The following is a 17972-nucleotide window of genomic DNA, read 5'->3' as shown; positions in this document are numbered from 1 at the left end:
TCTTTAATTAGCATTGCAAGTTGTTTGCTTTTACAAGTGAAAACAAATGGTGCCATGGCAGAGGTCCCACAGCCATCTCGTGAAAAACGATGACAAAAGAAGAAACAAACAAAACCTCTCAAAGAAAATAAATGTAGATTCACAAAGGTTTCCCTCATACAATGAGGAACAGGCTTTAACTCCCTGCATATCTGCTCTTTTGAATAGAAGTCAGCACAGTACAAGTCTGTTCCCCCAGAACTTTTCTGCAGGTGAGAAATTCCCCATTTACAGGGGCTGCCTGACCAGTCCATGCACAGCCTTGCCATCTGCTGAGCCATGAACAGCCATGCCAAAGCCAGGAGGTTGATCCATGGGCATGGAGCAGAACACACAAACACATCCAGGTCCCTCAGCCCTGCTCCAGCCCAGGAACCCCAGCCCAGTTTAAAATGCACCAAAACTGCTACTTGCTCCATAGGGATTTAGCACATTTTTTTGCAGAATGAGGCACTGGATCACAGAATGTTCAGGACACATCATGCCACCTTCCCATCAGAGTGTTAAAGGAAAGGAACATAAAGTGATTTTAAGCCTTCCTTGGTTCAAAACCACAACTGCAGCCAGAGCAAGAAGCAGGTGCACCTGGACCACACATGGGCTTTTTCTGAAGTGACCTCAGGAGCAGCAAATGATGCTCTGTGTGCAGCTCCAGTACAGATTCTCTTAACTGTAACAACTGTCAAATTTCACTGTCAATTACATTTTTATTAAAGCTTATGTACTGATCAACTAGACTTTGCTATTATTTACCTAATAAATACATCATGAACATGAAATAAAGGAGGAAAATGAAGCTTTTTAGTCTATCTGCCTGGAGGCAAATCCAATACCCCAGAAACAAATCATTATCTAACCCTCCGTATTTTGACATGTTCCCCACTCACACACACTTCTACATGCTACATCTTTACCTTCCTTGGAGTAAAAGTCACATTTAATATTTTAAATATAGAAACAGCTGAAAGTCTCAGCTCAGAAAACTGGCAATCTCTGGCTCTCATGGCACAGATACAGCCGTCTTAACTTGCTTTCAGAGTGAGCTGCACTCAGGTTGAAATGGCGTTCAAACATTTTCAGCAAATTCACATTTATGGGTGCCACGATAATTGTACAGAGCACAGAAGTGATCCAAATGGAGAAGACAAAAATGTGTTCCTTTTAAGATGCAAGCCTCAGTTCAAATAAAGGAGAAATTTTTTTTCTTTAATAGCTAAATTTATCCTGAACCAGTCCATTATAGGCTTTTGCATGAATTTACTAAACCAAAATATTCTGTCCTCAATCTGCAGTGAAATGAATGCAAAGTTTACTGGCAATATTTCTCGTTATCACTGCAGTGCCTGAAGGACATAACCCACAGCAGCACCAAGTTGTGCTCTACAAATGGGCAGTAAGGCAGGGACTGCTGCTCTACCAACACAGTGACAAAAAGCAGGCAAAAACCTGTTACTTTTTATTCGAGATTTCACAGAAGTGAAATAAAAAAAACAGATGAAAGTATCTAGGCAAACTGCTGAAGTTACACAGGAAGCTGTGACAGCCTTGTAATGCACCACCCTACCGTCAAACCTGGCCCACTGATAAGGAACAACTCCTGACAACCTTTTCAAAAACAAAAAGTATAATAATGATGCACCCAACAACAGGTTTTCTGAGAGTTTCAGATAAATGTCTTCCGTTCCCACAAAGTATGGGCTCTACAGTTTTGTATTTTATTTAAAGAGCAAAAGGGAATGAGTAGGGAGCAAAAAGTAGACACCAAAATAAGTTGCAACTACTTCAACATCAATCGCTACTAGTTGAGCAGTAGGGGAAAACACTCTTGGAACTACACATCCAGTAACTACACTAAAGATAGGAACAAAGGCACCATATCCCATCCTTTGCATAATCTCTTACTGTTCCTGCAGGTACTCTGGGGGTAAGAAATTGGAGGAGGAGAACTACAATTATCATTCATAGAGCTCAGCACTCTGCAAAGCTCAGAGGAAACACACAGGACCGGGGAGCAGGTGCACAGACAAGCACTCCATGCACAGCAGTTTCTGGGAAGCACGGCACATTTATAAGGACAACAATATTTGTCCAGAAGCAGAATATAATTATAATTCTGTGTTGTGTCCTGTCTCAGCTCACAAAATGTGAGATGCTTTATGAACTTCTACTGAGCTTTACCTTCAACTATTTCCAGCTTTTTCTTTGCCTCTTGCAAAAATTATCAGCAACTATGCTGTTGGAAACCTCAGAGGTGTTTGGCTCTATTCTTCAGTGTTCTCCCAGTATCCTGTTGAAGCCCACAGCAACAGCACTTGGAAGGTGGTAGGGAAGAAAGTGGTGTAATAGGTGATGAGCAGAGAAGTTCCCTTCTGTGTCTGGATCAGAATTATCCTTGTCATTAAGACAAACTGACTCTTGGAATGCTAGCCAGTTACCCCCTCATTTATTTAAAATGGTTTCACCAGAGTTTATGATAATTTCTACCATTAAATGCAATTCAGACATGAAGAAATGAGGAAACACAGCCTTGATTTCACAGCATTCAAACACCACTACGGAACACAGCTTTGGGGAAAGGCATCACCAAAAACACCAGGAGAGGAAAATGGATGTGTCCTGTCTATTAGACAGGGGACCCAACATGCTCAGGTTAAAAACCCTTCCAACCACTTGGATCCCACAGACTGCAAGAGAGGCTGGTGAAAGGGATGTGTCCTACTTCTGTCCTGGGACAGGCCACCAGTGGCTCCTGCCCACCCGTGTCTCCGGGGGTCACCCGCCGCCTCTGCTCAAAGGGCTGCACTATTTTTGGACTGAAATAAAGACAACACGGTCAGGCTTTCACTTCTGAAGGAACATCTATTTCTTCTTCAATCGCACTTCTACTTCTGCCAAATTCATACCAGGCAACCCTGTGCCTAAAATTTTACACGGGCTTTATTTTAGTAATTTCATCATTCCAGATTGCTTCTTATTCCCTCCTGTCTTTTCACTGAGGCTACTACTTGCTCTCTCAAGATGCATATGAAGGCTAAAGGAATAAAAAAAAAAAATCAAGTCTCAGCAAAAAGAGCTCTTTGATTGACACTCCAAGCCAAAATTTGATGAAACCATCTTCTTCCATGGGCTGCAGAGTTTATTAGATACCACAAAGGCAAGAAGTCTCCCCATGACTGCATTGTCCCTCTTGAAAAAGAGACTGTGACTAACAGAAACCATATTTGAAATCTGTGTTAACAGGGTGCTAAAAAAACAGATATACCACCAAAAACATTAAGGACATGAGGGAAACTGAAATACAGAAGAGGGTCTCTCAAAAGCCTACATATTAGACAGTAAGAACATGGTAGAGATCAACACTTAAGACGGATTCTCAGTCTAAAGGACATGCAGCCTAAAAATACACTGAAATGAAAGCAAAGGAAATTGAGAGTCTTTTTATATTTCTGGTTACTATCTGAATTTTATTTTTAGCTCAGTTTTGTTTCCTAATCACTACTTACTTGTTTGGTTTACTGACTCTATTACTGAGTTAAATATTGCTAATCTGTAACTGAATTCTATTACTGACTTGGGAATATGTATGTAGCACTGCGTACTGACGCACAGATTCCCACGGGGACGTACACGTTCATGAAAGAAGCAGACAGCTGCAAGTCTTCAGCTGCTGTAGACCTGTCACAATTCCACTTTATGCTTTTTTCCCTTTAAGAAAATAATCTAGAATCATTTGCAACCCCAGAGTTTAGTCAGTGAAACCTGTGTTATGAGCCATACTGAAGCCTAAAAGCATCTACTTACCAGAAGGCAAAGCAAAGCAAGGACAGTGCAGGCTCTCCGTGAAGCCTAGGAACATCCAACCCCCCACTGCTGTTATTTCTACTGAAGTTCTAGAAACAAAAAGCTACAATTTTCAGGAGCCCTTAAGCAATTTAATATTCATTAAAGTTCACTGCAATAGGATTTCAGCTCCTAAGCCATAAGCTCTTCTGAAAATGTTGCCCATGTATTTTTCATGCAAAGCCAGGCTTATGTTAGGCAGGAATGGATGGCTTAGTGAAACACACAACCCAACCAAGATGTTTTAAGGCTCTGTCCTCAACAGGATGTTAATGAAGACACACTGCTAAATGCAATTAGGAAACACTAATCAACATGTGTACATCTCAACTGCTGGCAACAGCATCTCTATGGATACTGCAGCTTGCAGGTCTAAGCGAGACAGACCCCAAAATAGAAACTATGATGTTCAGCTAAGTCCTATCTCCATCATTAGAAATCTTTGCCTGCTGAAAGCTATCAGTATTTCTCTTAAAACTTAACCAGATTAAAAATAAAAAATAAATTTACATCTTTACCACAATTCACCTGCTAGTCTACAGCTCTCTATCACACTAACATTGCTAATGGAAATAACCTTCTCATAAAACATAAGCATTCTAACTTCTGTAACATACCCATGGTAGACAAAGTTACCATGAATTACTGAAAATAATACGCCATCACCATCTTAAAGAAAGTGAGTGGATAATAGAAATTCTAAGTTTGAGAAGCTTCTGGGAGCAAAATAACCAGAAATCACCTTTGAGAGAACAGAGGTAGCTGTTTACTCGGTCTCACAAAACTACCTACAAAATGGCTTAAATGAGTATAAGTTTTAAAGTACTGCATGGCATAAATATCTCAGTAATGCTTAAATTCAAACAATCTCATGCATGAAAGCATCTATGCTAAACTCAAAGACTTATTAGAGATTAGGAATATATTCTTCATCAATAAAGGACAAAATATCAAGGACATATCTGTCACAGGTCAGGCTAACAGATCCTTATGTTCTATCCTAGACAAACTATTAATCTCTGTACTACAGAAGAGAAGCATGCCACGGGCCAAACCAAACACCTTCCTTAATAAATGTAAGTTAACAAACATACCCTGAACAGCAAGAAATTAAAAATGCACCAAAACTCCTCTTCAAAAGCTGAGGAGACCTTATGGATAACAATCCCCTGGTTCAAACAATTCTGCTCAAGCACTCAATGGGAGCCCTGCCAAGCTCAGTCCCTGTTCAGGTGCTAGGGGACAGGGGGGAAGACAGACCACCCCAGCTGTCCTGACTCCAAGCCCCACAAATGACATTTCACTTAGATGTCAAAAAGTAACTGGAAATACAACATCCACTATTAGAGATCAGCAGGGGGAAATATCCTAAGAGCCTAAACACACATGAACTAATGGTTAAGTATTAAAAAAGCCAAAGGAACCAAGTTACTGTCCTCTATTGGCTGTGCTTTCCTTAAAACACACAGCGGCCACAGGCAGGCGCTTTAAAGCTGGAGCTGGATCCACTTCCATCCATTTCACCTCAAACAGGCTGGTGACAGAAGTCACACTGTCACTATTAAAACTACTACCTCACCTAAGCACCCTGGCCATGGAGGCACTCAGCCCAAGTGTCCTGGTCCAGCCTGGTGCTGAAATGCTGGAGGAGAACGTGGCTCCTCCAGCAGCCGCATCAGCTACATACGGCTGCAAAGCTCCTTGATCACCTCAGAGAACATCACACAAGTAATATTCACTTTTGCACTTAGCAAAGACTAACGATGGAAATTAAACTCAATTTCTATCTGAGCATTTACATTTGCGAGCACTTCTTTCAGTAGTTGGGTGATGACAAGCACAGACAATAAAAAAAGGATTCTAAAAATATACTACTCTTTTTCCCTGGATTAGTATGTCTACAGTTAAATATAAACTGTGCTCTATAAATTATCAAACACAATGTCAAATTCTGAAGTGCTCTCCGGAATCTCTCACAGAGCACACGAAATACAGAATGATAATTCTGTCCTGGCCCAGTTAGGCTAAAGAACAATATGCTACTGTGCTGGATCACAGAGTTAGCTCCTATCAACGGCCACACTAAAAATGGCCACAGCCACCACTGTAGCTGCACACTGAATTTTTCAGGACCTCCGCATCAAGCAAAGAGTTTAATTCCCTGAACAGCTGCTCTCACAGGAAGGGAATCGACAGCAACATTGTCACAGTATAGCTGGCACAGGCATATTAGGAAGAATTTCCAGCATTCATGCTTTCTGCTAAAAATCAACTTCCCCCTACTCATCTACTGCCAGTAACTTCATTTGGAACAAAGATATATTAGAACTATTTTTATTTAAGAAGCATTTATTTACATACATTATTACTTCTATGGAGTCGTGACTGTGCCTTCTGCTTTACAGAAATAACATCTTTGCCCACAAGATCTTCTGCACATAGTAAAGGAAAAAGTCACCGACCACCATTAAAAGATTAAGAAGGACCAACAGAAGATTAATACAAGTACTGCAATTAACAGTCACATTTATAAGCCCTTCAAGCAGGCAGAAAAGCCAAATACCCCAAATACCTCTGATCCCCAAAGCGGAAAGTGTTAACACTCCGCCACAGTGTAGTGACTTAAATATGGGTTATTTCATGCCGTTGAGTCATGAATTTCATGTTATCTAACATTAAACTGCTGCTGACTATGGGTGTCTATGTATCAGCTGAAGGGGACCGAAAAAAGGCCTGGCCTCCCCTCCAGATTAGCATTCAACTCTTTAAAAAGGTTTGTTAGTATTTTGCCCATGTAGTTTTTTATGACCCTCTCTAATCAGAACTACTAGAACCAGGTTGACTTCCACACACGCCAAGCACTTCATAGACATCAAGAGTCTTTTAATTAATCCATGTATTAACCAAAAAAATCCTCACTGTCAAACCTTCCAATGAACTTCTGTCTAGCAATAATAATTCTCAAACTCAAACAAACAAACACCAGTTTTGCTGTTAAGAACAGTAGGGAAACAAGGACTTCCAGCAACTGTCCTGACCAGCAGTAGCAGAAACTCCATGTCCTTGCTGGGCAATTAGACATAACATTACAAGAGGAGGCAGCTCTCCTTCAATTCTAAATTGTGAGTAAATTGTTGTCTTTGCTAGTTTTCTAGAATGCAACCATGAGAGATTCTTAAAAGGAAGAAAAACAAGAAGGACATGCGTCCTTCATCCCTCATGTCTCTACAAAGGCTTTTCAACAGCACTCAGCCTGGCAGAAAATACTTGGAAGTGCTCAGGAAACCACTCAGCCTCTCCAAAGGGGAGCGCATGCAACTACAGGCCAACAGGTAGGACCGGGGCACAGTTACCTGCTCCAGCAGCAACCTTTAGGGGCCTCTACATGGAGATCAGGTGGGACCTCCTCACCGAGCGTCCCTCAGGAAGCGAAAACCCGGGGAAGCGGTTTGGGTTTCCGTGCGCGGCTCGGCGAGCGCCACCAGGTGCGCGGCAGAGCGGCTGGAGCTGAAGGGCCGGCGCTACTGGAAAGGCTCCAGTGGCGCTGCTGCCCTCTGCCAACACCAACATCACTTACGTGGGCACGGACGCGTTACGTGAGGAACCTTCTCGAAGCACTGCAAGCGAGAGCCACCTCCCATAGTCACGGGCGTCTGCTTTGAAACAAACACACGTTATCGCGCCACCTTCAGCTCCAAGGGTCCCCAGCGCTCCAAAGCTACCAAATGTCACCGCCCTGACGCCGAGAACATGCTGGCGCACGTCTGCAGACTGGGAAGACTACCAGCAGCAGTATATGGAATTTTATAGCAATTAGAGAAGTTTAAAATTAAAGGAATAAAATAAATGAAAGCTTATTTTTCCCCCAGAATTCAAGGACGAATAATTTCCCATCACAACAGCATTGCTGACGCAACTGCGCGTGCCTTAGCAACGAAGGCGTACTACAGCATTTTCTATACATCGTGCCTCTAAATATTGTCAAAGCCAGGTTTGCATCTTACACGGTGCAACTACATTTCCAGAGAGGACACACAAAGGTTTAGCTATCCTTTGTTTTAAATATTTTCTTACTATTCTGTCTTTTCTCCCCATTTAATTAATTAATTCCTAACTGGTTCTCAGCATTTCCTGGCTTGTACAGATTTTCTTAGCCATTGAGGTGAAAGTCCTCATGTAAGGCACTGTCAAGGGTAGAACAATAGGTAAGATGGGCTCTCCACTTCCTCCCTACTTTTTGGGGCTCTAAATAAGCAATAACGCATCAGGAGCTCCATTAGGGCACGCAGATTTTCACTACATAAAATAAAGCTCAGCCTAATATTGCTGAGCTAATTCTTAATGAATTCATGCAAGCAATGTAAATGCTACAAATAAGACAATGTTAGGCAGTTCCAAGAATTAACTGCACTCTTACTATAATCTCATCTGAGAGTATGTAATTTCTAACACTGATGTTCCAATGCTATTGCAAACTCTGAATATTTAAATGAGTAAACAACAAACAAAAGGTCTCATCTTCAGTGCCCCAAGCTATCATCCAAAACTAGTTATAATTAAAGGTGTGAACAACGGAGTAACAAACCTGCAAAGTCAAGGTTCTGAGAAATTAATGGGCATCACACCACTGCACCAGTTCAAATTTATCACTCATTATCTCCCTGACTAGCACAGTGCTGTTTCACATATTAGTGCCTCCTTCTTTCCTGCAAGCCTTTCCTGCCTTTTCTAGATGGCTAATTTTATACAATTACTGCCTCTGACACACTGAGACCTTTTCTCCCCCCCTTTCTTCTTCTTGCTGTAAAGCTAGTGACCTACAAAAGCCCCTTGCACCTAAAATATTCCAGTATTTAAAAAAGTAAAGACTGATCATTTGAGGGGAAAAGCAAGCAAGGAGTCTCTAAGTATCTGTTTCTCCAACATCTTCCCTTTACATTATCTCAAATGGTTAAACGTACCCAAAGGCTAAGGCAAGGTACAGGCACCCTTTAAACACGTTTTATTAGGATTTAATCTATCAATCATACTTGTTGAACTGCAACACCGCCCTCCTCTTCACAAAGTTCCTTAGAAAATTAAAAATGTGCCTTCTTTTAAAGTTGCTCCAAGTCCTACACCGCTGGTAACTGGACATTTACAGAAACGGTTGGGAAGTGTTACATTGCACATATGTCCTTTCCCTCCTCGTGCAAATCCCAGCATTTTCTTTAACATCCATTCAATTGGGAAAGGAAGATGCACATGCACAAAACACAGACACAAATACACACGTACCCATCTCTTCCTCCACCCTACACAGAAAGGAAAAGAGCAAGAGAAGAGGAGTGCAAGGGGGAGGGGTGACTTTCCATCACAGATTAGTGAATTTTGCAAAATCTGGCCTATGCCTTACAGAGGTACCATGCTTTTTAACATCTACTCGCTTATAGTAAAACTGTTTGTGCCCACTTCTCCCCCAAAACCCCAATGACATTGAAAAAATACTGCATTGCAGTATTTGCCAGTGCATCGGAGTGTATCCAGTTAGCTGTCCCACAGACAAACAAATGTACATTTTAATGTGTCCAGGCATGTAAATGAAGTGTGCAGAGGACACAGATTGCCAAAATGGACAAGTGGATTTGTCAAGTTATCTGCATCTCTCTCACCATAATATTCTCTGCCACTGTCCATTTCTTGCCTGGGCTGTTTGCTGAAATTGTTTCCAAAGTCCAAGCTCCCAAAGAAGACACCAAATTCCCCTGCCAGAATATGGGATGCAATCATACCTTATTTCTTCCGAAAAACCTCAGGGTTTAGAGTGGCTCTAGGTTATGTACCAATAGTATGACAATTACTCACAGAAAATAACCTGCATTTAATTAGTACACTCCCAGCATACCAAATACGAAGGCTGAGGAAAAAAAAAACCCATTCCCTGCAAGTTAGAAGATATTATTTAAAAAAAATTAATCCATTAAATATATGTAAGTTTAATGCAACTAGATTTTCTTTCAATAGAGTCACAATATTTAACAGGACCAAATAAAGATGATGAAGACTATTTCAAACCCATTCAAATGGGATTTTTAAGTATACCCCTTCCAGCTCATTGTAACCATCCTTTGTCACAACAGCTCGGGCTCACTTTGAGAGAGCTCAAAAAGGTAAAATTAATAAAGAAGAAGAAAGCAAAGGAGGCAACCAAGCCAGTCACCAGTGGAGAGGCATCCCTGTATCTAACATGGGAACTTGATTATGCTAAGTACATGAGGATAGGATTTTAAACTGATGGCTGGTATTTACATTGCATCAATATCCAATTGCAAGATTGCCTCCTTTCTGACTAGTACACCAAGACAACAGTTTTTAAAAAAAGGAAAATGTCATGTCTAAGGACAACTACATTTTCTGTATCTTTTTGTCTCAACAGAAAGGTTTTACATTTTCATCGTTTAGCATTACTAGCAATCTTAATTCTATTTCACTAACTTAACAGCTATTTTTTCTATAGGAAGATTTACAATGCAATCTTTTACATGCAGAAAGAAAATGTCACTATGTACATGCAGGCTGTATTCATTAATATAATCTTAAAACAAAGAAAAGAGGAAGATCAGGGCAGGAACACGTGCACCGTAAAACAACCATTGCATTATTTTTAAATCTTTGTAGAAACACGAAATTGAACAGAAAATGAAAATGTAACTACTAGCTGATGACTCTTAAAACAAACAATGCAGCTGTGTATAATAAAAGGCACCCTTATTTATTGTCATGACTAAGTTAACAGATTTAGAACACAGTATCTCTGTTTTGGACAGAAGAAAAATTATTTTACTCTCACGTACAACTACAATGCATGTCAGAATGCATCTCTGCACATGCACAGACTGTAAAATACGGAATTTTACACACGCACACACCCCCTCAAGATTTTTTCTCCCCCTCTACATTGTAAAGCAGTGCAGTTTTCAGAGGGCCATTCAATCACTTTTTCACAGAAAGGACTGCAGCAGAAGCAATACTTAAAACAAATTAAAAAGGGTATTTAATTTTTAAAATTCCTACTTCAACCAAGCACTACTATCCCTGCATGAATTCACATTCAAAGTAACCCTGCACCAAAGAAAGGAATAAAGTAAAAATATCTACAAATCCGAAGACAGAAAGAAAGGCGTGTTCTATATTCCTGCTTTGCTTCTTATGCCTCCTGATGTGTGATAGATGAACGTTTTCTGGGCAACCACATTTTTATATCTTTTACGCTACCGTCTATCACTTACTAGTCTACTACGCTTTTTTAACACTTCTAGCACCAACAGCTATTTCCCATTATTGTTTGCCACTACAATTAAGAGACCATCACGATTAACAAAATATTCAGCCATGGTTTAAAAAGTAGAGTTGCCACAAGGAGCCCGACACTGGAAGTGGATATTGCTCCAGCAGATAGAGAACAGACTGTGGCTAAAGGTGGGGCCGGAGACGAAGAGAAGAATAATTTCAGTATTTTTGTCAATTCCTCTCAGTGCCTAAACCCTAAAACATGGTGAACTCCCCTGAACCGATTATTCTGCCATATAACCATCTGATTTTGTAAAATTACCAATATCACTTAACACAAAATCACTGCTTAGGGTAAATTCATTCTACCTACTGTTCTCATAGGGACATTTGCTGGAAAATTCTAAGAAATGATTTGCAGAAGCTATCAGCTGTGGGAGTTCACTATTATATCTCTGTCAACTTCATTCAATATAATTTACATTTTTTTTTATACTGCCTCACAGGATTCCTTGCAATTTTTTGCACGTACAATTTCACAGCAGGGAGGGGGAAGAAAAAAAAAAAGATAACCCTCTTTTGCAAAGGAGAAAGAACAGATGCTTAAAACCAGATTTCTAGAAATCACTGTAAGCCTGAGCCAGAAATGTAATTAACACCTATTTATAAAGAATAATTAAAGTTGTGACTGCCACAAAGAAGAGCAGAGATAATCGAGGTAGCCCCTGCTTCTTTTTTTTTTTTAGGTTTTTTTTTTTACACTGTTTGCAGTATTCCCACATGATTGCCACCTGCTCCCCCACTCAGCTTCCCCTATGCTCGTTTCCCCGGCAACCTTTCATTGGCTTTTCCTCCCAGCTATCGCTTTCAGTTCGGCTGCTCAGTCTAATCTTATTTGTTTTACACCCATCAAAACAAGCAGCTAGACAAAGACAATCCTGTAAGAATGGGAAAAGACCGTCGCTTTGTTTCCCCGGTTATAATAAATATCCGCGGCAAAAGTCTGCAAAACGTTAAATTAGGGGGGAAAGGGGGGGGTCCCCGCGCCCCCCCATCCCGGGGCTGGCAGGAGGGCCGGGTATTGTGCGGGCGGCCCCAGCCCCCACCCGGGTCGCCCCGCTCGGCGCAGCCCCGGTGCCCGCAGTTGTGTGTCTGATCATGCCATTTTGCACAATCTGTAAGGAAAAGCACAAAAGAGGGGACGAGATGAGCACGTCCGGGCTCCTCCGCCAGGAGAATACGGGCTAAAAATAGAAATACTATTTTTCACATAAATGGCTTTTGACTTCTCCCGGCATTTAAAAAAGCACAAAACAACACGGCTCTCCCCCAACCCCCCCAACCCCAGCCCCCACCCCGACACAAAAAAAACACACCCTTGCTTCCATCCATCCATCCATCCACCCATCCATCCATCCATCCTCGACAGCACCGGCTCCATGGGAAACGCGATACCTGGATTTTTAGAGGCGATTATTAGGTTTGTATTTAAGGCTGGTGTAATAGGAACGGAGATTAAAAGGCATCATCGGCCGCCCGCTCCGCCAGGCACACGCGGTACCATGACACCGTGACTGTCAGCAGAGACCATCCGCGCTCAACTGAAACGCAACGTTCAATGGAAACGCTGTGGAGTGCCATCGCAGCTAGGCACGGTAAATGGATGTACAGATACATATGCACACGCACAGGCAGACATATCCCACCGAAAAAAAAAAAAAAAAGAAAATAAACAAGGCTCTCTAATTTTATTTTATGACTCACGATCCGCCGCCCTGAACAAAAGAAATTCGCGAGGCACACGAGAAACGAGACAAAACCCCACGAGCAGGCTCTCCCCGTTCACTTACCATTTTCAAGCCATTCCACTCCATCTGTGATCACAAAGATGGACCCTTACAGCCCCTCACAGAGTCAAAAGCAAAAAGAGCGTTATGTAAAAGCTGACATTCCTTCTTACAGCGCTGCTGCCCAACGATGCAACAAAATCGACATATACTAGGCACTGCAACACATACAAGCCTCCTCCTCTTTTTATGAGGTCACGACAGGAAACTCTTTGAAATACAATATGCAGCATTTACTGAAGCTCATATAAATCACCCTCTTTTAAAATTACCATACCTATTGCGCAGTCCACCAAAAACAAAATTACCAATCTCGAGGCTTTTTTTTTTTAAACATTTCCCCCCCCCCCCCCAAGGATTTTGCTCTGCATTTGTATCTCCAAAATGTCAATGTGGAAATTAACTCTCCCCCACCCTTAAAAAAAAAAAGCCTCTTCTTCCTTTTGCATTTCAGTTAGCCACATACCAGCCTTGCATTAGAAATGAGCTTTTCTCTTTATTCTGAGAGAAATCGCAATTACCTTAAAATGACAAAGTACATCCTTTATTAAAGGATACGCAGACATTAAATATGAAAGAGAGAGAGCGAGAGAGAGGGGGAAAGAGAAAGGGAGGGGGGGAAAGGGAGAGATCATGTACAAACAGATCAGTAGCAGAAAACTAAATTCATGGGAAAACACAGACTGAGAATGATGCAGATTCGGGGAAAACCTGTATGTTAGCTTCTATATCTACCTCTATATAAACCCGCTACGATCAGATTTTAAAACTACTAATACCTACCATAACCATTCTTAATGGCAAATATTGGGTGTCTTGAAAGGCTTCAACTCTTCTAACGGTTTTGCTAAGGTTTCAGGGAATTATTTTATTATTATTATTCTCTCTTTTTTTTTTTTGAAGAGCCACAAAGCACACTGCTAGACGTTTGTGCAGCGAGAAATTATTATCGATAATAAAAAAATAATAGCGGCAGCGATAATAATAATAATAAATAATAAATAATAATAGCTAAGTATATTATCTCGTTGTCTCAGTGTGGTGCTGCGGCGGGAGGGCGGCGGCGCCGGCGGCGGGCGGAGCGCGGAGCGGCGCGGGGCGGGACGCGCGGAGCGGAGCGCGCGGAGCGGCGCGGGCCCTGCTGCGACTGGCGGCCGCCGTCGCCCCTTTACCGCCATTTATGGGACCATCTGTCAGCGGCGCCGCGCGCTGATTGGCCGAGCGCGCCGCGCGCGCGGGGGGGGCCGGCAGCGGGGAGGGAGGGTGTGTGTGTGGTGTGTGTGGGGGGGGAGGCGTTGCGACATCAGGTGCTATTGAAATTAGCCGCTGCCAGATTGACAATGTTAATGATGCGGTGACCTCTACAACAACAGAGACCAGATTTCTGAACTGCTGCTTGTGTCTAGTAATTAAGGCCCGGTTGAAGAAACAACACGCAGCCCCGTTTTTTTTTAAATTTTTTTCTTTTTTTTTTTTTTTTGGTTCCCCCTGTTCCCACCCCTGGGCCCGGCGGTGCCATACCTCGGCCATGCTCCAGTGCCTACATCTCCTTACCTCCTGCGCGCCCCGCTCCCAGGTCCGGCGTATTTTAACCACCTTATCTTTTTCGACAGTTGCTTTCCGGAGAAATGCATATTTAATGATCTGCCTCTAGGCTTAAAGGCACAACAAAAGCACTTTGACGTGCATTTAAAGCTGCATTTATTTTCAGGTACTATTGATTTTAATAATCAACCCATCTCTCCTTCCTTCCGCCCGGTGAGGTTTTTTAAAATACGTATTTTTAAAGGACTGGATTTGATGTTGCTGCCACTTGACAATGTCTAAGGCACAGCAGACACCTCTTTATCGGGCGCTCCCCCCGAACGACAGTAGTATTTCAGAATTATTTTGCCACCTCACTTCATTATTCTTCAGCTCGACAGGAAATAAAACAACAGCAAACTTGGAGCATTTAAAAGAATTTTCTTTTCCAGCCTTCGAGAAACGTGCTTAACTTAACAATGCACACTCATTAATCCTCCCCTTGCTGCCACTGACAAACTAACAAAACTTCACTTCCAACAGCAATATTTTACCCCCTTCCGACCACGGCAAGTTCTGTAAGAATTCTCACAAGTTAGGATGCATTCATTTCTTTCTCTTTACTTGAGAGGTATTTTCCTAAAGCATGTTCTGTACTAAGTAACCAGGCATAGCACTCTGTAATTACAACAAACCTTGAATTTACATTTATCTCAACTAAAGCAACCGAGTATTACCCTACTAATACACATAGGATTGTTTAGTTTCACCATCCACAGATTCATTTCAACAACTAAATACTTTAAAAAAAATTAAAAAAATCAGTACCATTGAAAGCGTTTTTATATGTAAGAGCTGAAAACCGAGAAAGCTAGGATGGGCCACATTATAAGCTCACTTAGCTCTTTCCTAGAGAAAGAAAACCTGACTACAAACCACCAAAACCATTTTCAAAACACATAAATCAAATCATTGTTCTACAAGTTTCATCTTTCTAAAAGTATAAATATTCCCTTCACACTGCTAAGCTGGGGACTGACATTCAGTACATTTTAAATTTCTTTAAACCATAGATACGCTCAAACACACACAGAGACTAAACACACCAATAAAACGTATGAAATGTAGTAAAGCTCATAAAATCCAGCTATACACAAACCAAGCAAGGAGAAAAATCACATTTAAAAAACATCATACAATCTATTTGTGGAATGAGCACTGAATTCAATTAAAATATGAACAATGTGAAAGGCTGCAGAGGATTTCTCTCACCACGCATCTCTCTGAGCACATTTGTAGCTTAGTAAAAACTAACATAGATTAAAGGAGCCTGTAAGATACATTTCCTAACTCAAATTTAGGTGACCCATTAGACTGAACACACAGACATCAAAATGCTACAACAGCTAGTATATTACCACAGATTCCTGTACAAACATACATCAAATATTAAAGTTAGATCTGTAATGCATATTTTTTACTTAAGGTCTCTTCAGGGGTTAATAACACCAGAGAAGGCACCCAGAAATTATTTTTAAGTCTTTTCAACTTCAGCCTACTTCGTTACTATAAATTCGTTGTGCATATCAAGATTCAGCCATTTTTCTGAAACAATAATCGCTCGCTGCTCCTCTCAAAAATTAGCTAATCTTATCCATCTATAAATCCAGGTACTCTGCACACTGACCGCTTTCCCAAAAAGCGCCCCACACACGCAGCCTTCCCGAGAAACACTAAAACAAATGCTCAAACATCCTCAGAGGCCTCTCTCTGGAAAGACAAAGGCAGAATCCTATTGTTGAAAAAGTCAACCTTATTCTCGTGTTTCCAATAGTACCATTTATCTTTCAGGGAAAGGGACTGACCACCGCATCACGGTGGTGACATTTGTAAAGCATCAGATTCTCTATACAGTCTCTCCAGCATCAGCCAGCAAGCCCCTGAGCAAAGCATATTTTTAGTGCAATCTTCCATCCCCACAAAAAGAAACTTGTCTTAAACAGCTAATCCAATATCAAAATGAAATCACAGGGTTGTTTCCCAGCCCCCCCCTCCCTCTCCTTACCATAAATGAGCAGTTTCTTGACTCATTAATGACAGTTTCCCTTAAAAGAAGTGATCTCATATCACTGAGCCCCTCTCCACCACGCATACATCCCAAAGGTTGCGGGTATCTTAGCATCAGTAGCCGCTAGCAAGCTCTCTCATACAGAGCCCAGATGGACTATACCAGAAGCCAATTCAGCGTTAATAACTACCTACTCTGTGCAGTTTAGAAGCCTTACGTGGCATAATGTCCTAGGCAACAGCAGCCGATTGAAACCGCAAATAAAAGACAACCCAATTCTCCAAAAGCATCAAAAGGAAAAAAATAATAAATTGAAGAATGATTTTTTAAAAAAAAATCTCTTACTTGCATAAGATTAAACTGAATCCTTCACCAACATATGAAAAAGGAGAAAAAACAGATGCTGCCCAGAAAAAGTGACAAAATATTACCTCATTATTTAACAAAGCAGCATTAAGCGTCCTGCTGATTTCAAACATCTTGCCACAGATTTTGGTTAAGAGAAACAGAAAGAATCCTTTGCAAGCCCTCTGTCTGCAAAGGGTTCTTCAATTTTCTTGCGCACAACAGAATAGTCAATATGTTATTTCCCTAGAGTTCGCACATTAAAACATCTAGTCAGTGAGCTGAATTTTCCCCTTATCACACTGTAGACTCCTGTTATATGTACTGCTCTCTTTGCAAGATTAGCCTGCCCCAAACATGGCTGTTGTTTAAACTATTCTTTAAAGTAACAGTTCACTCCATAACCACCAGGTGGGCAGTGTACACAGATCCAAGTAACCATCTTAAAGATTTTTCTTGGAATAGCTGCTGGTTGTGATATACAACGTAAATCCCCCCTACACTTATCAAGCAGGAGGAAAAAAAATTGTCACTGTTTTATGCCCTTTCCTCCCCAGCAGCAAGCCCATGAACAAAACCCTAAAATCACTTAGCTTTTAACGCAGATTTTTTTTTTTTTTAAAGGGACCTTAAAATTTATAGAGGAGCTTTCCATTCAGCAAAAGTGGTAAAATCCAATCAGTTTTGAGAACAAAGTATAATTTAAAGGGAAAGCACACCCAACTAACTGGTTTGTATTACAGAAGAACAAAAAATCAGCACTACATTCACAAGAGGGTTCTTTCATGGGAAGACAAAATTCAGCATGTAAATAATTCTGCTAGAAAATATGAACTATACCTTCAAGCAAATTGAAGACAACTTGATAAGATACTGCTATGACTTACTGTGGCTTAAATTCATTTACTAAACCACTGTTGCACGCATCAGAGCACAAGACTGAAATACGTGGAAAGGATCCAGTGTTCAATAGCACCTAAGACTCCCAAGGTATCAAACTGTCCCTATTCCATCATGTCTGCAAGCTATTTAAGTATTTT

The 17972-nt window shown here is 41.2% G+C and overlaps 1 protein-coding gene across 7 annotated transcripts in view; it reads right to left on the bottom strand.

Moving 5' to 3' along the window:
- Nucleotides 1–17144, bottom strand: part of ELAVL4 (ELAV like RNA binding protein 4) — a 64969-nt gene extending 47825 nt beyond the window's left edge. The window contains exon 1 of one of the 7 annotated variants that reach the window (XM_071436699.1): nt 17019–17144. In XM_071436699.1, coding sequence (XP_071292800.1) covers nt 17019–17066 — 48 coding nt within the window. In that variant the 5' untranslated portion in view covers nt 17067–17144. Of the gene's footprint in view, nt 1–12603; nt 12815–12998; nt 13174–13516; nt 13577–13778; nt 14131–14549; nt 14646–16584; nt 16721–17018 lie in introns of those variants that run through there. The other 6 variants (XM_071436697.1, XM_071436704.1, XM_071436701.1 and 3 more) reach the window with 6 other exon arrangements.
- Between the last annotated feature and the right edge of the window lie 828 nt (nt 17145–17972).

The sequence above is a fragment of the Agelaius tricolor genome, unplaced genomic scaffold, assembly GCF_023055355.1.
Source record: "Agelaius tricolor isolate 1412-34295 unplaced genomic scaffold, bAgeTri1.0.p SCAF_11, whole genome shotgun sequence".
NCBI lineage: Eukaryota > Metazoa > Chordata > Aves > Passeriformes > Icteridae > Agelaius > Agelaius tricolor.
This window is presented reverse-complemented; position numbering and strand designations above follow the sequence as displayed.